The sequence below is a fragment of the Ranitomeya variabilis genome, chromosome 4, assembly GCF_051348905.1.
Source record: "Ranitomeya variabilis isolate aRanVar5 chromosome 4, aRanVar5.hap1, whole genome shotgun sequence".
NCBI classification, from domain to species: Eukaryota; Metazoa; Chordata; class Amphibia; order Anura; family Dendrobatidae; genus Ranitomeya; species Ranitomeya variabilis.
The window spans coordinates 532,255,617-532,279,342 of record NC_135235.1 but is presented as its reverse complement, the minus strand read 5'-3'; the positions used below and the strand labels follow the sequence as shown (position 1 = coordinate 532,279,342).

Sequence of the window (23,726 nt, the reverse complement as noted above, 5' to 3'; positions counted from 1 at the left end):
GGACGGTGTGTGTGTGTGGGTCAGTGGGTGGGGGTGTGTATGTGGGTCAGGGGTGTGTGGGTCGGTGGGTGTGTGTGCATATATATATATTGGCAGAAGAACATATGTCTCACTGATGGTAAAAATGGACCATAATGGCTAAAATATCAGATCTGGCACACTGACGGTCTGTTTTTCTTCTTGTGCAAAAAAAAAAAAAAAGACAACCAACTAGGGGCCTTAGGGGCACATAATGGGGCAGAGGAGGTAACACAAAGTCTAAACCCACATTTATTAGGTTCCCACTATTTTTGTTGTAATCTAAATACATGAATGCCGCAGATGTTTTTCCTTCTGTGCACCCCCGAGGTCACTCCCCTGGCCCCTATAACCTGGGTTTCTGTCATGCATACAGAGGCCTGCACGGTGTGTCTGCATACTGCAGTGTCTGCCATCATTCTGCACTGCTTCAGTTCTGTAGAAATCACGAAAGTTTTCGTACGTGAAAAAGAAACAAAAAAACACAACAGTCGAAAACAACCCCCCTCCTCCTCTCCTGACCGCAGAGCTGGCCGCGCCTGCGCACTAGCGGTCTGCTGTAGAAAGTGTGTCACTGGGGCACGAGGCTCTCCTAAGGGTCACGTGGTCCTTGCTTCAGTGCAACGTGCCGGGCCTGGGGAGGACAAGCGCTAGTGCGCAGGCGCAGTACTGCAGTAAGGAGAACCTGGGCTATGGTAAAGCAGAGCGGGAGCAGTGAGGGAGAGCAGTGCAGAGCAGTAGGGCGGACAGATAGGACGTGTGCTGAGCACTTCCCTGGCGTTTGTGCGGACTCAGGCTTCCTACTGCAGCGCTATCACTTGCATTGCCAGGTGACTTTCCGCTACGGTGCAGAGGCATCTGGAGCTTATTTTTTGCACATCCCTGGAGGTATCTTTTTTTTTAAGGGGTAGTGCCATCTCTTAGGCTGACTGGCATTTTCCATCTGTGGTATTCTCCTTGCCCGTAGTATTGCAGGTGTGCAGCACTGCAGTGTGCCAGTCCCCTCCTGCCACCCCCAGAGGACATCACCCCTGTAGTAGGACAGCAGAGGAGACCAGGCTGCCCCCTGGCACCAATGCAGCAGCTGCTGGCGACATTGGCACTAAGCTCTCCATGTAAAGGGAATTATTCCGGTGGATCTCTGCGGCCGGGGGCGAAATAAAGGGCACAGGACTGCAGCGGAATCGTAGACGTCGTGCTGGGCACCTCGACCATGGCCACTGTGGAGTGCAGCAACAACACCGGTATGTATGTGCCACCTGCACCCACTGCCATTAGGTCATCTCAACAAATTTAGAAAATAAGATATTTTGTATTCTTTACTAATGAATATAATCGTTCAAGAAAATATAATCAGTCAAGAGGCGATAAGTCAGCGCTGCCTCATATCCGTTATTATTTTATGGGTGTATATAGTAGAGGATCTGGATGTGATAATATATATATATATATATATATATATTTTTTTTTTCTCCATTATATACAAACAATGTGATTTGTACAAATATAGATCTATTTATTGGCTTGTGTTTGGATAGAACTAGTAGAATATACCGATCAGGTGTATAATTAGGGATGTAAGCCTCAGTATTGGATAGTCGGTTGGTTTCCTGTTCCATACAGTATAAGTCTCCGGATCTGTGGGAAAGCATGAATGGGAGGAGATCCTGGCCTGCAGAGCTTGCAGTCACATGGAATTGGTAAAGTAGGTCACCCGTGCCGTGTGTGAGCCTCCCAGTGGCTTCACGTGTTCTCCCGCCCTAGCCATGTGCACAGTGTTTTCATTCCTGCTTCTCTTGTCTGCCCTGCAATTGGACCACTGTGAGCACGCCTTTCCACCCTCACATGAGTTAACTGGTTCCCATGGCACTCCCTTTACTGGGACTGGATCCTGGGTACCTGTTGATTGTAGTATCAACCCCCCCCCCCTCCGATAGTTTAAAAGTTTTCACATATTCACACTAAGGACTGTTTGTATTTTTTTTTTTCCTGTGACTCTCCCAGTGATCTGAATGGGGTTTGCCAAAAACTTTCAGAAAGTTTTGCAACAAACCTGTAATTGGTGAACATGGTTGTAACCAATGGAAATATACATTGTATATATCAGCTGTTGGAGATGTAGCAAACTGGGGGTAAGAAAGTTGGATCCAGTTGCTGGACTTGAGTTCCCGGGGCATTTGGCATAAGATGCCAGGACTGGGCCAATGCCTCGAGACTCCGCATAGTTTTATTGCTGATCGTAAATTTCTTTATTTTGCTTACTGGATCCGCTTTCACTAATCGCTGGAGCGATTAGTTTGTTGCGCAAATTAATTGCTGATACTTGCACGTGTACAGTCAATGACTCATACACGGTGAAATGAGCCCAGGTGGTGAATAGGTTAAACTGGGGCGGGATGGCATGCGGTGTAGGAGGAGGAGTGTGTTGACTTCAGTAGGCACCGATTGGCCACTGTCACGTTTGTGGGATGACTCTGGAGTCCATGTGCACTGGGAACACGTGGAGTGTGTGCGTGAGGCTGGAGAAGATGAGTAACCTCAGGTCAGTGACTGAGTGTTCATTACATATGACTGGATCCTCTTTATATAAAGTGCCGAAAGAAGAGCTGCGAGATAAGGAGGCAAAGGATTAGGGGGGGATCAGTGGCAGGATGGGACAAGTGACAAAAATCGGGAATCGACACCAAGAAAACCTATTTATATAAAGGAGATATCCAGTCAAGGAGAAAACCAAAAAGTATCTCAGCGGAGGTCATGTGGATGTTATGTCAGCTGTGCAGGCTAAATATAACAGAAATCTGATTCCACTCAAACCTTCTACTCCGCTTACTAAAGGCTTCAGATCGCACATTAATATTTATCACCGGCGGACACAGTATCCTCAATGTCAATGCAGCGTTGTGGAGGATCCCACTACTGTTCCACGAATTCTCATCTAATACCTGGAGTTTTCATATAGATTTCCAGGATTCTTGTAGGAGATGTGTAGAATAGATGCAGATGAGTGCAGTGGGAAAGAAGACGTCAAAGATGACCTACAAGTGGTCTTTAATTGATGTACCAATCGTTAACACAATCGATAGTTAGACGTAGGTATAAGCCACAGAAGGAATCAATTGTAACACAGTTAGGAAAAGAGCCATTCTCTTCTTTAATATAATTTACATACTTAGTATTAGATGTATGTTGAGGGGAGGGGGTCAGTGGTGGGTCCTCGCCCTTGAGATGCCCATCAGATGTCATAGATGACCACTTATATGATGCTGGAATAGTACATGGTGTGTGTAAAATGCTAATACAATTCTCGCTACATTGATATTGCAGATACATATAAATGATTGCTTGTTGTGTTACTATGGAAACAAGTACAGATCTACCAGAAAGTGTTCTCCACGTTTTACTTGCAGTATGCATGGAGAGGGGAGTGGGAAATCCAAGGTTTCCTCTGTTTCTCTCAGACTGTGAGTGGAATATCTACTGATGGAGCAACTAATATGAGCCATCAGTCTTGTAATAGTAGTGCACGTGGCACATCGGGGTGTGCGCATCCAGCCGTGTCACCCACTCCCTGTGGCTAAACATTTAATGGGGAGTCTGTAACTTTTGTCCTTACTGTAGTTTTTCTACCACTGTTAGGATCTAACCCAGATACTGCACCCTATAGCTCTCGGCATGCTCTGACAGCTGAAGGGATTGTTTTCTCACCTCTGGAGACCACTTGATATAAGGCCCAGAGTGACCATTATCTCCATCCATGGGCTGCAGAGGAATGTCACATGTCTCCACTGATTTATTTGAGGTTTTCTTTTTTTCCTAAATTCAAATAAAGGTAAACGGACCGGAGCCGAGCGACCGATGGTGACACTGTAAAAGATGGCTGTGGTCACCATTAAGTGCCATGTGTCACCTGAGTTCTCGGAGAGGAGTGTAGAAGGGAGTTCCTCCAATATGTTTTCCTCTCTGTATTTCCCAAAATGCTAAGCGGTGCCTGCAGTGCAGTCTCTATGCTCCACCTCATGCCAGACTTTAACTCTTTGTTTGACGTGGTGACTGGGTTCTTGTACAAAAATAAACTGTTAGAGCTTTTGACACAGGCACGACATTGTAGTTATCAGAACAGATGGAAGAAGACGTTTGGATGGGACTGTCTCTTATTATGGTCCGCAACACATGAATGGACAATATGCTATTAATTTTAGGAGTCACCAGTCTGGATGGAGACCAGACGGAGATAAAATGAGAGTCTTCATAGGCAGTATAAAAAAAACAACAACCCTGAACTTGAAATCTCTCTAATTCGATTTAAAAAAACCCTTATTTAATATTTGTCATACGACCTATTGGATGCAGTGGAGGTTGCATTGTGGGGTTGGAGATGTCAGTATAGTTCTGGTTTGCACATGTTGTGTCTAGAGCATTGATACTTTTTACAGATTTGTTCCTTAATTCGACCTGTTTGTTTTTCTCTCTCCAGGTGGAGTTATAAGTTACATTGGCTCCAGCGGCTCATCCCCAAGTAGGACCAGCCCCGTATCTCTGTATAGCGAATGCTCATCTGGAAGCCCACAAAGTGGAGGCCCTCACTACCCATCCTACCTGCCACCATCACCTTCTCATTCTTATAGTGCCAGCTCCTCTGGTTCAGGGGGCGAGACCTCTCCTCGCTCAACCTATGGTCTGGCTTCATCTCCTGGAGGGCTCCATGTGGCATTTGATGATGGAAGCAGGGTGTCGCCAAGCAAAACTTCAAGCAACATAACAAGTAAGGAAACTAAGTAACCCATAGCACAGTGTATTGACTTGACAATATGATCCCAATGTGCACTGGCACAGTTACTGGTAGCATTAATAGCATATGCACATTTCTTGTCTTTTACAGAGTTGAATGGAATGGTTTTGCTATGTAAAGTCTGTGGAGATGTCGCCTCTGGTTTTCATTATGGAGTACACGCTTGTGAAGGCTGCAAGGTGAGTGCAAAATATCAAAAAGTAATTTCACTAGTAGGGGCATAGAGGGAGAACAAGACATTTTAAGGTGTGTGTGTGTGTGTGTGTGTCCATTTCTAGGAAATTCCCTGATACATGAAACATATACATGCATGGTTTCTAGATACCTTCTTGGATTCTCTGTCTTCATATCAGCAGTTGTTGGTAAATTCTAGTATTACATTCTAGTCAGTGAGTGACTGCTACATAAGCCCTTGTTCTAGGATAGCTGGTGAGTGAGTGGTTGGTGCATATGTCCTTCAGTTATATGAAAGGCGGTGAGTTATTAATCCATACACCGATCAGCCATAATATTAAAGGAATCTGCATCATTGCAACCACATCTGCTCTGAGGCATGGACTCCACAAGACCTCTGAAGGAGTCCTGTGGTATCTGGCACCAAGACATTAGAAGCAGATTCTTTGTCTTGTAAGTTGTGAGGTGCAGCTTCCATAGATCGGGCTTGTTTTTCAATCCTATTCCAAAGATGCTCAGATTGAGTTTTTTGGATTTTTTTTTTTTTTTTTTAACGTAAAGAATTTAAGGTGATGCCTTGTCCTCCATTCCTGAGCAATTGTTGCAGTGTGTATTATCCTGCTCTATCAAGACACTACCATTAGAGAATACCAATAGCATGAAGGGGAGTGCTTGATCTTTTACAATGATCATAGAGGTGAAAGGTGTCAAAGTAGCATCTGGGACCCTAGTTTTTCCAGAAGACATTGCCTGGAGCATCAATTTGCCATGGACTTGTGTTCTTCACATAGTCATCTTAGGGTCATTTCTTTCCTCTGTGGCACACTCACTAGGACATCCACATGATTTAGGAGGAAACCTAATTAATCAGACCCAGTCACCTTCTTTTATTGCTCCATGGTCCAGTTTTCATGCTCCCACTGTTTTCTTAGGCACTTTTGCTATTGGACCATTGGAGATATTTCTTATTTGTGCTAAAGCACTTATGTTGGACATGTTGATTGTGTTGTTGTGTGGCTCTTTTATACGTCCACTTGAGGCATTAAGCTAAGGATGTGTAATACATGTGCAGTATGGGCTTCTCTATCTGTTCTTAGGGTTTTATATTTTTAATGCATGAGGAATCTCTTAATTAATCATGTATTCCCCTTCTGTTAAAGGGATTTTTCCGGCGCAGCATCCAGCAAAACATTCAGTACAAGAAATGTTTGAAGAATGAGACCTGCTCTATTGTGAGGATCAACAGAAACCGATGCCAGCAGTGCCGGTTTCGGAAGTGTCTCTCAGTGGGCATGTCTAGAGATGGTGAGTTCCATTATGTCAACATCTTAAGTTAACCCCTCTCATGTGTTAACTGCATTTCAAATACTAAATCGCATTTTTCTTCTCTTTGCCTGCAGCTGTGAGGTTTGGTCGCATCCCAAAAAGAGAGAAACAGCGGATGTTGGCAGAGATGCACAATGCAATGAGTCACATTGCTGGTGGCCACTTTGGGAGAAGGAGCCCAGTTCCACTTCAGCCACAGCAACTTCGACCTTCTTCTCCACCCCACATGGGCCCAACTTCTTGCCCTTCACCTCCTTCTATCTCTGAACCCTATCATCAATATCCACAACAGCTGACACCTCCACGCTCTCCCAGTCCAGATCATGTTGATGATGTTATCGGTCAAGTGACTCGGGCTCATCGACAGATTTTTGTCTATGCCCATGAAAAATTGAATGGAAAAGTAACATCTTGGGAGAATGCTCATGAGAACCATGCTCCTATTTGCTGGTCACAAGACATTGCAGAGTCCAGAGGAAAACGCAGTGTTCACCTGGTAAGACGTCTCTGTGTTTGTCATGCATTGTTAAATTTTACAAGATGGATTAATTCAGATACAAAATGATATTTGTATCATGCCAAGACTTCCTTTAAAAGCTTGTATAACCTGTTGAAAAACTTTTGATGTTAAAGTAGTTAATTCTTTTTCTCTCTCCAGGCATGTCCGATGAGTGCTCTTTCCTGTGGAGGTCCACCTCGCTCTGTGCAGGAGGTCTGGGAGGATTTTTCTCTTAGCTTTACCCCAGCTGTACGGGAGGTGGTAGATTTTGCACGTCATATTCCTGGCTTTCAAGACTTAACTCAACAAGACCAAGTCACCCTGCTAAAGGCAGGTACATTTGAGGTAAGTTATGATGAGTGTCTGTCTTCAGTATTTTCTTTCCTACTGTCTCTTTCTAGCAAGTTGAACGTATTTTCTTTTCTGGTCTTACAATGTTCACCTGTGTTTCTCTTACAGGTCCTTATGGTACGTTTTGCCTCCTTGTTTGATGTGCGGGAACGCTCCCTTCGTTTTCTCAGTGGAGCTACATACTCTCTACCAGAGCTTCAAGCCATGGGGATGGGCGAGCTTCTTAGCTCAATGTTTGATTTCAGTGAAAAGTTGGCATCTCTTAACCTGAGTCAAGAGGAACTGGGGATTTTCACTGCACTTGTCCTCATTTCTGCAGGTCAGTACATCCTCTAAGCTCAATAGAATGAAAGTTTAAAGGGAATCTGTCATCAGGATTAACCCTCCTAAGCCATCATTATGGGCATGCGTGTCATGGAAAGTTGAATGAACTGATTCTTTCATATCTGTGATTCGATTACTTATTGCAGAGAAATCTACTTCTTTTCTTAATATGTTAATTAGCTGTTAAGATCTCTAGGTGGAACAAAGATCTTCCCGAATATCTGCCTCCAGAACTTATTTTAATGCTAAAGGTACCGTTACACTAAGCAACTTACCAGCGATCGCGACCAGCGACGTGATCGCTGGTAAGTTGCTGCGTGGTCGCTGGGGAGCTGTCACACAGACAGCTCTCTCCAGCGACCAAGCGACTTCGGCATCGCTGAAACTGTCTTCAGCGATGCCGAAGTCCCCATGTAAAAAAAAAAAAAAAACACTACATACGCACCTTCTGTCGTCCTTCATGTCCCTCGGCGCTTGCCGCACTGACTGTGTCTCAGCGCCGGCCGGCCGTAACAGCGGTGCCCAGCGGTGAACCGCTGTTACTGCAGGTTCACCGCTGGGCTCTGCTTTACGGCCGGACGGCGCTGAGACAGTCAGTACGGCAAGCTCCAGGGGACGTGACGGACAACAGACGGTGAGTATGTAGTGTTTTTTTTTTTAACTTTTACCATGGTATCCATGGTAAATATCGGGTTACTAAGCGCGGCCCTGCGCTTAGTAACCCGATGTTTACCATGGATACCAGTGAAGACATCGCTGGATCGGCGTCACACACGGCGATCCAGCGGTGTCAGCGGGAGAGTTGCGACGAAAGAAAGTTCGTCCACTCTCCCTGCAACCAACGATATCCCAGCAGGATCCAGATCGCTGCTGCGTGCCAAACATAGCGATATCGCTATGCAGGACGCTGCAACGTCACGGATCGCTGGCGATATCGCCTAGTGTGACGGTACCTTTAGCGACACCATTGTATATAAATTGATTCCCCTCTCGGGATGTATGATGTCAAGCTCACTCAATGAAAACTTGGGCATGTGCTGATCGCCACAGTAATGACTTCTGCGCAGGAGTGTTCTGCTCCTCTGTTGGCATCAATTTCCTTCTGCACATGCGCCATCCAGCAACGCAGGAGAAAGTTAAAGCTATTGCCCAGGGACGGGAAGAAGACTGCACAGAAGCCATTACTGTGGTGATCTTGGCACCCCAATTTTTCATGAACTGAGCTTGATGTCGCACTGCAGCGAGGAGATAAATTTTATATGCAGAGGCATCGGTAAGCATTAAGATAAGCTCTGGAGGTAGACACTAAGTCATCCGATTGCAAATATCAAGGTATCAGTTTATTCAACATTTTATGACCTGTTTGAACAGACAGACCACTTGGGAGGGTTGATCCTTCTGGCAGATTCCCTTTAAGACCAAAGAGGCCATAGCCTATTATGTAAATGTTATTGTATAAAAGAAGGGCTCTCTGAAAATAAGTTTATTATATAGACTTTCTGCAATCTCGTGGGACAGTAAGCAGTAACTGTACAGTTTTCTTGCAGTGCCATCATAGGAGATATTAAGCATTACGTTGTTCCATTGCAATCAAAGGCCTATGTTGTTCTCTAGTGTCAGATCCTCCAAAGCGAGCGTGCTCCATGTATTTTAATTTTTTTTTCCACAAGGAGCAGTAGTGTAGGGAGTCATCTTCCTCCTGATAGGATATTATTATTATTATTTATTGTTATAGCGCCATTTATTCCATGGCGCTTTACATGTGAGGAGGGGTATACATAATAAAAACAAGTACAATAATCTTAAACAATACAAGTCATAACTGGTACAGGAGGAGAGAGGACCCTGCCCACGAGGGCTCACAATCTACAAGGGATGGGTGAGAATACAGTAGGTGAGGATAGAGCTGGTCATGCAGCGGTTTGGTTGATCGGTGGTTACTGCAGGTTGTAGGATATCTTGTATTGTTCATTTTTCAGTTTTCTGAGCTTCTTTTAATACTTGTTTTCTGTATTTTGCCACAGATCGATCTGGGATGGAGAATACCTCATTGGTTGAGCAGCTGCAGGAAACTCTGATACGCGCTCTTCGCTCTCTCATCCTGAAAAACAGTCCAAATGACATTTCCCGTTTCACAAAACTACTACTGCGGCTGCCGGACTTGCGGACCCTTAACAGTATGCACTCGGAGAAACTTCTGTCATTCCGAGTTGACACACACTGAAGTCTGTGGCATCTGCATTGGCGCCAACATTCAAGCCTTCTGGTTGCATCATAGACTGTCACTTCCTGAGGAAGAATTGCTGACAGCCATCGTACTGAGGGAGGAATGGGGGGTTGGAAACCGCCCACTGACTATTAAACCTCTGTTGTGACTGGTAGTCACTGAAATTACCACTGGCATGCCTAGAATGGGGTGTGAGGCACTTCTGAGATGCAGGATCTGCAGTGCCACGTGTATATTTATACATGTGTAAATATGTTACTGTCATACAGTGTCAACCATTGTGTAAATATTTGTGTGTGTATATCAAGTTGTGAAAAATATAAATATTTTATGACACCCGTAGCCTGTTTGTTGTCGCACCCTCTATCCATTAGATCACCTATATCAGACGGGAACCTGCAGCTCACAGCTCTGTACTATAAACTAGTATAATAAACCACGTGCTTCAAAAAGGACACAGTTGTACTTCCTGAAAACAAATCAAACCCAATCACTCAAAACATATGATTTTGTGAGTACTCCCCTAACGTTTAGGGGTATAGGAAATACACTGTACTTCTCAGCCTGGTGACCCCCAGGCACGTAGCTACCTACTCTACAATGGTCATACTGGAGCAGGGCGCTGTGACTGTATACAGTACATATATGCAAATTGTCTATGTACATACAGTATATGCTGTATTTAGATTTTGTACCTATATCTAAATTACAAGATTGATCTGTAAATAAAATGAGATTAAAACGTACCTGTGGTTTCAGGTAACTTAAGCATGAACTGCTGTGTACATAATGAATACCAATATTTCTGGCCTTTTATAGAACTTGTGTCCTACACTTTTTCATCACTTTTCTCCTCTAACTCTAATATCAGGCACTATCTCTAATTTTCACTTGCCTCAGTTGGCTGCTTTGATGTTTGGCTTTCTGCGAATTTTTTCTGAAGCACACAGAAAAAGCAGCATGGAAGATGTTATACAGCCGTAATAGCTGTGTAGCTGTGAATCCAGCACTGATGTAAAATATATTTGCTAGAAGTGGCAGCTCGATCTGCCTGGTCTTAATGTATTGAATGCTCCTCACTTCTTCACGCTCCATATGCTAGAAATGGTTTTGTAATCTGATACCACCTCCCTATGATGGCAGTCCGGATAGCCTTGACAACGATAGATTTGAGCTGTTTTTCTGTTTTGCCATGAACGACGGCATCGGAGAGGAATGTAATGAGTGGAGAGATAAGCGTCTTTCTCTGATTAGATATACACTAGTGATGAGCGAGTATACTCGTTGCTCAGGTTTTCCCGAGCATGCTCGGGTGGTCTCCGAGTATGCTCGGGTGGTCTCCGAGTATTTGTGACTGCTCGGAGATTTAGTTTTTGTTGACGCAGCTGCATGATTGAGTACATGAGGGGGTTGCCTGGTTGCTAGGGAATCCCCACATGTACTCAGGCTGGCTAACATGTAAATCATGCAGCTGAGGCAACGAAAACTAAATCTCCGAGCAGTTACAAATACTCGGAGACCACCCGAGCATGCTCGGGAAAACCCGAGCAACGAGTGTACTCGCTCATCACTAATATACACGCCTCAACATTGAAAACGTCTAGATTTATTCAGTACAGAGTATGAGCGCTACATGTAGGATACAATACACATTCTTTCACACCTTTACTTGCTATCCATTATGGTTAGTCATGGCTGCCTGAGCAATGTTCTGATTTGTGTGCCCAACAGCATTAACATCTGCTGCTGGCAGCTGCCTAAGCAATTGCCGACAATTAGTGTCCCAGAGGTGCTCAATGGGAGACAAGTCCGGAGACGCTGAAGGACATGGTAGTACTTTTAGGCCACACAAGCTTACGTTTCTCCTTTTAGCACAATGACCTAAGCAAGCATATCTCCAAATTAACAAAAGAATGGCTTCACTATAAGAAGATAAGCAATTTGGACTGTCCCAGCCAAAGCTCTGACCTGAGTTCAATTGAAAAATCTGTGATTTGACCTGAAGAGGGCACAGGATATGCCATCATAATCTGACAGATTTGGAGCGCTACTGCCAGGAAAAGTGGGCAAAGATTGCCAATTCTAGATGTGCCATGCTGAGACTCCTACACAAGAAAAGACCGAATTACAAAAACCTGGCCTGTTAACAGGTATATAGACTTTATATCAAGTGCTTGTCAGACATTCCGTGTCTCATTTTAAAGGGGTTCACACAGTAATTTTAATACATTACAACCTCTTTTCTCAAACCCCTCCTGCACTTCAAAGTCCTCCCCTTTCTTCTGGACATACTGATCAACTTCTTCATAAAGCTATACATTTTTCTTAGGCTGGTTTCAGATTTGTGGACGAGGGCGTTGCAGAGGGCTGCGTAGTTCCTTCGTTAAGCCCCACCCACTGCCACACCTCTTTCTTCAGCTCCGCCTACATCGGCATGCGTCCTGCGTACCCTACCTTTAACATTAGGTATGTAGGGCATACGGATGTATGCAGATGCCTCCGCATGTATCGTTTTGCCGCTGTGCTAACTTGCGTCGAACAGAACATGTTGCATTTTGTTGTGGTCGGCGCAGCATCAAAACAATGCATGCGGAGGCATCCACATATATCCGCATGGCCTGCGTACCCAATGTTATAGGGTACGCAGGACGCATGCCGACGTAGGCGGAGCTGAAGAGGTGTGGCAGTGGGCAGGGCTTAACGGAGGAACTACGCAGCCCTCCACAAAGCCCTCGTCTGCAAATGTGAAACTAGCCTTAGTCTGTGGAGGCTGTTGTGCTAGACATTAGCAGTAATCTTCCATTGCATCTCCTCTCTTTAGTAAGGTTCAGCTATTAAGGCTGTAGCCGTTTTTCACCTTAAGGCCTCTTACCCATAACTGTTAAAAAAAAATAAATAAATCTGATTTCGGTCCAGAAAAGTAAGACTAGTGTCATGCAGTTTTCATGCGAGTACAATCCGATTGTTCACACCTAGCATCCAATTAACATCCAAATGCCATACGATCGATATCCGATTGCAATATGATTTTAATATGAGCTTTTACATAGAGTAATTCTCTGTCATTTACACACCGTTTGCAAAGGAATACACACACAGTGGGTATGGAAAGTATATATAACATTTTCACTCTTTGTTTCATTGCAGCCATTTGATAAATTCAAAAAAGTTCATTTTTTTTCTCATTAATGTACACTCTGCATCCCATCTTGACTGAAAAAAAAACAAATGTAGTAATTTTTGCAAATGTATTAAAAAAGCAAAACTGAAATATCACATGTTAATAACTATTTAGACCCTTTGCTCAGTATTGAGTAGAAGCAATCGTGGGAGAAGAGCCTTGGTGAGAGAGGTAAAGAAGAACCCCAAGATCACTGTGGCTGAGCTCCAGAGATGCAGTAGGGAGATGGGAGAAAGTTCCACAAAGTCATCTATCAGTGCAGCCCTCCACCAGTCGGGCCATTATGGCAGAGTGGCCCGACGGAAGCCTCTCTTCAGTGCAAGACATGAAAGCCCGCATAGAGTTTTGCTAAACAAATGAAGGACTCTCAGACTATGAGAAATAAGGTTTCTCTGGTCTGATGAGACGAAGATAGACCTTTTTGGTGATAATTCTAAGTGGTATGTGTGGAGAAAACCAGGCACTGCTCATCACCTGCCCAATACAATCCCAACAGTGAAACGTGGTGGCAGCATAATGCTATGGGGGTGTTTTTCAACTGCAGGGACAGGACGACTGGTTGTCATTGAAGGAAACATGAATGTGGCCAAGTACAGAGATATCCTGGATGAAAACCTCTTCCAGAGTGTTCTGGCCCTCAGACTTGGCCGAAGGGTCACCTCACAACAAGACCATGACCCTAAGCACACAGCTAAAATAACAAAGGAGTGGCTTCAGAACAACTCTGTGACCATTCTTGACTGGCCCAGCCAGAGCCCTGACCTAAACCCAATTGATCATCTCTGGAGAGACCTGAAAATGGCTGTCCACCAACGTTCACCATCCAACCTGATGGAAGTGGAGATAATCTGCAAGGAAGAATGGCAGAGGATCCCCAAATCCAAGTGTGAAAAACTTGTTGCATCATTCCCAAGAAGACTCATGGCTGCACTAGTTCAAAAGGGTGCTTCTACTCAATAGGTCTGAATACTTGTGACCATGTGATATTTCAGTATTTCTTTTTTAATAAAGTTGCAAAAATTACTACATTTCTGTTTTTTTCAGTAAAGATGGGGTGCAGAGTGTACATTAAAGAAAAAAAATGAACTTTTTTGAATTTACCAAATGTCTGCAATGAAACAAAGAGTGAAAAATTTAAAGGGGTCTGAATACTTTCTGTACCCACTGTATGTGCAGTGTGTGTGTACATGTGTGATGACATGATTATATTTGAATTATTATTCATTTTTATAGCGCCATTTATTTGAATAAATCTAAATTTGCTTTTGTTCAAGAATAAATCTAGATTGTTGTTCATATAAAAAAAATAAGACATCCCCTGTCTAGGTGGGAATGTCAGCAGAGAGAAAATTTAGAACCTTGGTGGAGAAGTGGTCGATAAAGGTGGTGACTGGGCCTGGTGGTGCACTTCAAAAGAAGGATAGAGGTGGGATTGGGTTGAAGGTGAAGTTGTGAGAACAGAAAACACCCACTCCTATACCATATCTATTGCTAGGGCGAGAAGTGTGGGAGAAGGACACTGTAAGGCTATGTGCACACATAGGATATTTGGTGAGTTTTTTATCTCAGTATTTGTAAGCCAAAACCAGGAGTGGAACGGTCAGAGCAAATGATAGAAACATTTGCACCACTTCTGCATTTATCACCCACTCCTGGTTTTGACTTACAAATACTGGGGTAAAAATCTCACCAAATACTGAATGTGTGCATTTGGCCTACACAGGGCAGCATGGGAGGCTGTGTTGTAGGGTGTTAACCATGTTTTGGCGAGGCCCAGGAAGTAGATGTAAAAAGGTTGTGAATGACATGGAGCTTATTGCAAACGGAACAGGCATTCTAAAGTGTTCCAGAGAAATGGCATGGCGGAGCTGGGGTCAAAGGAATGGTTTTTAAAACCCGAGCAACGAGTACACTCGCTCATCACTAATGGGAGCGCATAGTTACGCAAGGACATGCGTACACTTGCTTTCAATATGCATGCGTACTTCTGACTAATTTTGCTTTGGAAATGATGTAACCAACCACCTGAAAATTGCCAGCTGTATAAAAGGGAGCCTGGAGATAGGAAGTGCATTACTCTCAAGACTCTTGCTGCCACATGATATTGGACGGAGACAGAAGACTCTGGATGAGGGCACAGGACATTGGATCAAGGCAGAAGACTCTGAATGTAGGTATAGAAGCTTTGAAAAGGTCTGTCTATCTCTCACTGCATTCTGTACTCTGTACTTATGTTTTTTTCTGTTGCTTATAGACTGTTTGTTGCTGCCATCCCGGTGCCTCCGTCTTGATCCCATTGCCTTCGTCTTGGCCCCATTGCCTTCATCTTGGTCCCAGTACCTTCGTCTTGGTCCCAGTACCGCCGTATTGGTTTCAGTGCTGCCATCTATATGTAAGTATAGAAGATGTGAAAATGTCTTTCTGTCTTTGCACTCTACAGATTTTTTTTTCCATTCCTTGTAGATTAGGTGCCTCCGTCTTGGTCGCAGTGCCTTTGTCTTGGTCCCATTGCCTTCGTCTTGGTCCTATTGCCTTCATCTTGGTCCCAGTACCGCCGTCTTGGTTCCATTGCCTTCGTCTTGGTCCCAGTACCACCGTCTTCGTCCCATTGCCGCTGTCTTGGTCCCGGTGCTGTGTAAGTATAGAAGCTTTGAAATGTCTTTCTATCTTTGCACTCTGTACAGATTTTTTTTCCATTCCTTGTAGATTAGGTGCAGCTGTCTTGGTGCTGGTGCTGCTCTCTTGGTCCCACTGCTGCTGTCTTGGTTCCGGTGCTGCTGTCCTGGTGCTATGCTGCGGCTCCTGTCGTCTGTTGACTGCCTGCTGTGTGCTTGGACTCCTGCCTGTAATGTAAGTATTGGTGTCCTTTTTTTTGGCTAAATTCTGTTTTGCTTTTAACAAGTTACTTTTTTTTTCTGTCTAGTGTTTCACTTGACTGCTGCCTACTCAACATGTCCTCCACTGAAGGTTCCGAAAGTGCCCATTACACTGATTATGTAATCACATTTACTAATTGGTATGTATTGACTGTCAATACTAGACGTGTTAAATCATGTATTTTCTTTACAGGTACCTGACAGTGCAGAAGAGCAGGAGCTGTCTAGTGGAAATGATTCTTCCCAGGGTCGTCGGCCTCAAGTTGCTGAGGAGGAAAGACGGGGTATAAGTATCCTTTATCAGAGGTGCTATTGAATTTGTTGTCATTTTTACTAACAAATTCTTTTTTTGTATTTCTTCTATAGGTTCCACAGCGTGACATAGATAATGACTGACTGATTCAACTGTGCAAGAGAGAGCAGCGTTGTGGGACCCCCGTGATCGGAATCATTCCGACTCAGTCTTGATCCGACGACTCTGGGAAGAAGTGACCAGATCGCTGATGGATGATTGGGACCATGCAATGCCAAAAGACAGAAAGGATTTTGGTAAGTATAGCTAATTTGGCCGCCTCTGTTTTTCTGTAAATTTTGCTGCATTTTAACAATTTTGTTTTTCTTCCCCCTTCACAGAGAAGAGAGTAAAACTTCTTTGGCATTCGATGAAGGATTGCTTTAATAAAGACATGAGAGAGGAGATTCGGGTTCGAAGTGGTGCAGCGCGAAAACTAAGAAAATACAAGTATCATAAGGATCTTTTTTTTCTGAGGCCAGCGCTTGCTCAGCGAATGTGAGTATCTTTTGGGTTGTCTGTCACTATTATTTATTTTTTCTTTTTTGTAATTTTTTTTAATTTAATTTCCACACAGAACCTGGAGCAGCACTGTAGAACCTGGATCTTCCTCTGTTGGTATAATCCCTCATCGACCAGCCAATGAACAGGTGGCAACATCCCAATCATCCACCAGCGATGCAGCAGCTAGGCAGGTATCACAGGCTGGGGAACAGGAAGCCGGTCCGTCTGGTTTTCCCCTCTCCCAGCCCTCTGCCACTACCTTACTTGGGTCTGCTCTGCAGCGGCAGAGGGCTTGGGAGAGGTCAGTCATTGACGAGTTTATTCACTTAAGCTCGGTCTTCCAGGCTGGGATGAAGGCGGTTGCAGATAGAATGGAGAGTGGGTTCACTCATGTGAACACACTGTTCCAGGAAGTCCACAATCGCCTTGACCACCTGGAAGGCGACCTTAATAGATCGGCGCGACATTATTTTTCAACTGTAGAATGGGGCGTGACGGAAAACCTTAGTTCTGATCTCCAGCTGCTTGTGATGAAGGTCTGTCAGGATGCTTATAGCGAGGCCATACAGCGGTCCCGATATCAGCAGCAGGCACAAATTTCTTTACCTACAGGGCAACAAGCTCCAGGACAGAAACTGTGGCAGAATTAGCCTGCACCGACTCGTCAAGGGACTTGTCTACCACCACCACCACCGCTGGACATTACACTTCCAAGAATCCCAAGCTTCACCATGCAGCCGAGTGCAGAAGTCCAGCCATCCACATCCACCACCACGCAGCCTAGTGCAGCAGCCCAGCCGTCCTGTTCCACCATCAAGCCGAGTGCAGCAGCCCACACTTCTCCACCAACGCAGCACCAGGAAAAAACAGCGGCAAAACAAAAGTCCCGGAGGAGAAAAACTCGAAAAAAAGTTAAAGGCACCCCCTCCAGCCTCACCTCTCAATGTGTCTGTGTTTTCTAGTCTGTCCACACATTCGCTTTGTTCTTTCCCTTCCAATGTGTCAATCCATTCCAACTTGTTCTCCTCTCCTAATGTGTCTTCCCCCAATGTATCTTCACCCAATGTGTCTTACCCAATCCTCCAATTGACTTACACTTCCCCAGTAACAACTTCCCCAACCACTCCTAACCTACCATCACAAGCCAACACCCCCCTGGTCCACCATGTAACTCCCTCCCACAGGCCCAGAAAGTAATTACCGTATATACTCGAGTATAAGCCGACCCGAGTATAAGCCGACCCCCCTAATTTTGCCACAAAAAACTGGGAAAACTTATTGACTCGAGTATAAGCCTAGGGTGGAAAATGCAGCAGGTACCAGTGAATTTCAAAATTAAAAATAGATACTCCATACCATTCATTATGGCCCCATAGATGCTCCACATAAAGCTGTGCCACATATAATGCTCTGCACCGTTCATTATGGCCCCATAGATGCTCCACATAAAGCTGTGCCATATATACAATGCTCTGCACCATTGCCCCATAGATACTCCACATAAAGCTGTGCCATATATACAATGCTCTGCACCGTTTCCCCATAGCTGTGCCATATATATAATGCTCTGCACCGTTGCCCCATAGCTGTGCCATATATATAATGCTCTGCACCGTTGCCCCATAGCTGTGCCATATATATAATGCTCTGCACCGTTGCCCCATAGCTATGCCATATAGTGCTCTGCACCGTTGCCCCATAGCTGTGCCATATAGTGCTCTGCACCGTTGCCCCATAGCTGTGCCATATAGTGCTCTGCACCATTATTGCCCCATAGCTGTGCCATATAGTGCTCTGCACCGTCCATTATTGCCCCATAGCTGTGCCATATAGTGCTCTGCACCGTTGCCCCATAGCTGTGCCATATAGTGCTCTGCACCATTATTGCCCCATAGCTGTGCCATATAGTGCTCTGCACCGTCCATTATTGCCCCATAGCTGTGCCATATAGTGCTCTGCACCGTTGCCCCATAGCTGTGCCATATAGTGCTCTGCACCGTTGCCCCATAGCTGTGCCATATAGTGCTCTGCACCGTTGCCCCATAGCTGTGCCATATAGTGCTCTGCACCGTTGCCCCATAGCTGTGCCATATAGTGCTCTGCACAGTTGCCCCATAGCTGTGCCATATAGTGCTCTGCACCGTTGCCCCATAGCTGTGCCATATAGTGCTCTGCACCGTTGCCCCATAGCTGTGCCATATAGTGCTCTGCACCGTTGCCCCATAGCTGTGCCATATAGTGCTCTGCACCGTTGCCCCATAGCTGTGCCATATAATGCTCTGCACCGTTGCCCCATAGCTGTGCCATATAGGGCTCTGCACCGTTGCCCCATAGCTCTGCCATATAGTGCTCTGCACCGTTGCCCCATAGCTGTGCCATATAGTGCTCTGCACCGTTGCCCCATAGCTCTGCCATATAGTGCTCTGCACCGTTGCCCCATAGCTGTGCCATATAGTGCTCTGCACCGTTGCCCCATAGCTGTGCCATATAGTGCTCTGCACCGTTGCCCCATAGCTGTGCCATATAGTGCTCTGCACCGTTGCCCCATAGCTGTGCCATATAGTGCTCTGCACCGTTGCCCCATAGCTGTGCCATATAGTGCTCTGCACCGTTGCCCCATAGCTCTGCCATATAGTGCTCTGCACCGTTGCCCCATAGCTGTGCCATATAGTGCTCTGCACCGTTGCCCCATAGCTCTGCCATATAGTGCTCTGCACCGTTGCCCCATAGCTGTGCCATATAGTGCTCTGCACCGTTGCCCCATAGCTCTGCCATATAGTGCTCTGCACCGTTGCCCCATAGCTGTGCCATATAGTGCTCTGCACCGTTGCCCCATAGCTGTGCCATATAGTGCTCTGCACCGTCCATTATTGCCCCATAGCTGCTGCTGCAATAATAAAAAAATAAAAACATGCTCACCTGTCTTGCTTGCAGCTCCTCGGCGCCATCTTCCCGGCGTCTCCCTGCACTGACTGATCAGGCAGAGGGCGGCGCGCACACTATATGCGTCATCGCGCCCTCTGCCTGAACAGTCAGAGCGGAGAGACGCCGGGAAGATGGCGCGACTCCCGGCGTGTGGAACGAGGACAGGTGAATATGTGATACCTGCTCCCGGCGTCCCGCTCCTTCCCCCGGACAGCTGGTCTTCGGTGCCGCAGCCTCTTCCTCTATCAGCGGTCACCGGCACCGCTGATTAGAGAAATGAATAGGCGGCTCCGCCCCTATGGGAGGTGGAGCAGCCTATTCATTTCTCTAATGAGCGGTCCCACGTGACCGCTCAGGGGAAGAGGCTGCGGCACCCGGAGACCGTGGGACGGGCAGGGGGAGCGTCAGGAACGCCGGGACTAGGTGAGTATATGACAGTGCTCACCCGCCGACCCCACCACCGATCATGACTCGAGTATAAGCCGAGAGGGGCACTTTCAGCCCAAAAATTTGGGCTGAAAATCTCGGCTTATACTCGAGTATATACGGTAATCATTTTACCTTTTTGAAAAAAAATTGACATTTTTTTATTTGTTAGTAAAAATTGTTTTGATTCACAATACCGGTCTCATTGTGTTTTCTTTATCTCTTCATTTAACCATGTGTGTATTGTTGAGTGAAGTATGAACGGGTGTAACAGTTAAGGTGTTTATTATACAAGTTAGATTCAAGGTCTTAATATTAGAGTCAAAAAACATTACAGGTACATAGCATTACAAGTACATAACATTAAAAATACATAACATTACAGGTACATTTTATTTACAGGTTAAACCATTTAATCTTGCCATGAAACACGTCCACTAGTAGAAACAAAATAGGCTGCAAATTTATCCCTCCTTTGGGCAACTTCTACTGTAGTTCTCAGAGGGTGATGTTGGTAATCCTGCAATGTGGTATTAACAGTTTCCTCAAGTTCAAAGTGGGGTTGCTCTTTTGACAAGATGTAGTTATGCAGAACAACACATGCTTTCACAACCTCATCAATTGTCTCTATTTTTAGATTTATGGCTGTGCCCAAAATGCGCCATTTAGATGCCAGCAAACGAAAGGCACACTCCACAGTTCTTTATGCCCTTGTCAGTCGGTAGTTGAAAATCCTTTTTGGGTGACTCAAGTCCCGACTTAAGTACGGTTTTAGGAGGTTGCCAGACATTTGAAAGGTTTCATCACCAATAATAACATATGCCATTGGCGGTCCTTCAGTGTTAGGAAGAGATTGTGACGGGGGAAAATTAAAATCATTCCAACACAATCATTGTCCCATGTCATAGTTTTTGAAAGTCTGTGAGTCATTTCCTCTTCCAAATGACCCAACGTCAACGGCGTCAAATCGACATTCAGCATCCGCAATTGCCATCAGAACAATGGAAAGTATTTTTTATAATTAAAGTAATCAGATCCACTTCCTGCAGGTTTCAGAATCCGAATATGTTTGCCGTCCACAGCCCCCACACAGTTAGGAAAATTACACACTTCATTGAATTTTGCTGCATTTTTCATCCAGAGTTCAGCTGTGGGTTGGGGGAGGAAGTCTGCACACAGAACTTCACACAATGCATGGCAGGTGTCTACAATAATCCCAGAAAGGTTGGACAGTCCCATTCGAAACTGAAACTGTAGAAATCTTAAGGTCTCTCCGGTAGCCAGGAATATGCGGAACAGACAAAGGAACAAATAAATCAGTACATGGCTTTTCTAACAATAATAGTAACGACAGGTGTTTGTTGTTCAATAGAACGTACCTTATGGTCACCAACTGACATTCCTCAGCAGGAATTGCAAGACGTAGTTGGGTGTCCTGCCTGCTGATGTATCCTCAGACACGTTGCAGCAAATCATCGAAGCTGTGTTGCGCCATCCTGGTGTAGTCCAAAAACTTCATTGGGTTTGCACAAAGCTCTGTACAATGAGTGGGCTCCACTGCTCTGTCGGAGTTAAAAAAAAAAAACAAACCAAAATAGTATAGGGGTATAATCAATATGAAAACCAAAAAGAACAAAAATACCCTAAAAAATACCTTTTAATGAATATTCTTTAAAATCTCATAGATAAACACAAAATAGCTACCAACACCATAAAACACTAATTCTGTGCGGGGTATAAATAAAGGCGCCAGGGGAACACGGGAACTCTTTTAGTAAGGAAAAATATTCCTGACTAAGTCCCTAATGAAAACCCTAATGGGACTGACACCTTCCTGACAGCGGAGGTTGGCACCCTAGACTTCGATGTGGCGCCCCCACTCAACGGGGGCTATCCCTCCTAACCCTAGTCGGGCCCTACCAACTACCCACGCCCAGACTCCAAAACAACATACACACAACAAAAAAAACACTGTAAATGTGAAAAAATTTAAAAAATAGTAAACACAGCACAAAAAAATTGCTGTAGATACCTAAGATACAAGCACCAAATGATGCGCAATAATAAGTACCTTATAGGCTCACTCTGTTCATTGAGAGCAAAAAAGAATTATCCTTTGTCTCAACTAGATAGTAATCTCCTAAGTCTATACAGTACAAGATATTTTAAATGGAGAGTACAGATGAGCAAAAAAGGTTTCTCAACAATCAATAGTTGGAAGCCCTAATGGTACAAGGTGCTAGTGTGCAAATTGCAGTATACTGCTGCCATAAATAGTTAAATAAGTACATTAGCTATGACCTAGTAATAACCATAGCAGGCATGAAGAGAGTCTTCCAATACGTTAGAGTTATTGCTGGTAACTAATAGCCACCATATTCCATACTCCAACACCTTCTTAATGAAAAAAGGAACCTGTCAAGGGCTACCGGCAAAGAGTAACTGCTGTCACAGTCGGTTGTTCAACCACATCTATATACCATAATGAATGCTATGTCTGCATATCAGTATCCCAGACATACCTAGAAGCCTCATTGACAAGAAGCCATAACTCTGATCCCTCATGGCTACCGCGCTACACATCAGAAGCACCTAACATAATGCTGCCATGAGGTGCCGGGCATAGTCTGCTATGATCAAAAACATTACTTATCTGAACACAAATGACTCAGTCTGTCCCATATCACCATCCCTACGCGTTTCGCCCCTTCCCAGTATTGGGGCTCATCAGGGGACCATTTGGGATCTGGCTGCAGTGGCTCCAAAAGTGGATGTTGGTAGCTATTTTGTGTTTATCTATGAGATTTTAACCCCTTCACCACCAAGGGTGGTTTGCACGTTAATGACCGGGCCAATTTTTACAATTCTGACCACTGTCCCTTTATGAGGTTATAACTCTGGAACGCTTCAACGGATCTTGGCGATTCTGACATTGTTTTCTCGTGACATATTGTACTTCATGATAGTGGTAAAATTTCTTTGATATAACTTGCGTTTATTTGTAAAAAAAATGAATATTTGGCGAAAATTTTGAAAATTTTGCAATTTTCCAACTTTGAATTTTTATGCCCTTAAATCACAGAGATATGTCACACAAAATACTTAATAAGTAACATTTCCCACATGTCTACTTTACATCAGCACAATTTTGGAACCAAAATTTTTTTTTGTTAGGGAGTTATAAGGGTTAAAACTTGACCAACAATTTCTCATTTTTACAACACCATTTTTTTTTTAGGGACCACATCTCATTTGAAGTCATTTTGAGGGGTCTATATGATAGAAAATACCCAAGTGTGACACCATTCTAAAAACTGCACCCCTCAAGGTGCTCAAAACCATATTCAAGAAGTTTATTAACCCTTCTGGTGCTTCACAGGAATTTTTGGAATGTTTAAATAAAAATGAACATTTAACTTTTTTTCACAAAAAATATACTTCAGTTCCAATTTGTTTTATTTTACCAAGGGTAACAGGAGAAAATGGACCCCAAAAGTTGTTGTACAATTTGTCCTGAGTACGCCGATACCCCATATGTGGGGGTAAACCACTGTTTGGGCGCATGACAGAGCTCGGAAGCGAAGGAGCGCCATTTGACTTTTCAATGCAAAATTGACTGGAATTGAGATGGGACGCCATGTTGCGTTTGGGGAGCCCCTGATGTGCCTAAACATTGAAACCCCCCACAAGTGACACCATTTTGGAAAGTAGACCCCCTAAGGAACTTATCTAGAGGTGTGGTGAGCACTTTGACCCACCAAGTGCTTCACAGAAGTTTATAATGCAGAACCGTAAAAATAAAAAATCATATTTT

The 23,726-nt window shown here is 44.5% G+C and overlaps 1 protein-coding gene across 1 annotated transcript; it reads left to right on the top strand.

The window, feature by feature from the left end:
* The first annotated feature begins 586 nt into the window (after positions 1–586).
* NR1D1 (nuclear receptor subfamily 1 group D member 1) lies at positions 587–10,048 on the top strand. The gene is made up of 8 exons (XM_077252375.1): positions 587–1,262; positions 4,493–4,780; positions 4,898–4,986; positions 6,142–6,286; positions 6,382–6,803; positions 6,966–7,151; positions 7,266–7,476; positions 9,506–10,048. The coding sequence occupies exons 1-8, from the start codon at positions 1,232–1,234 to the stop codon at positions 9,703–9,705; spliced, it is 1,572 nt and encodes a 523-aa protein (XP_077108490.1). The 5' UTR covers positions 587–1,231; the 3' UTR covers positions 9,706–10,048.
* Positions 10,049–23,726: the final 13,678 nt, after the last annotated feature.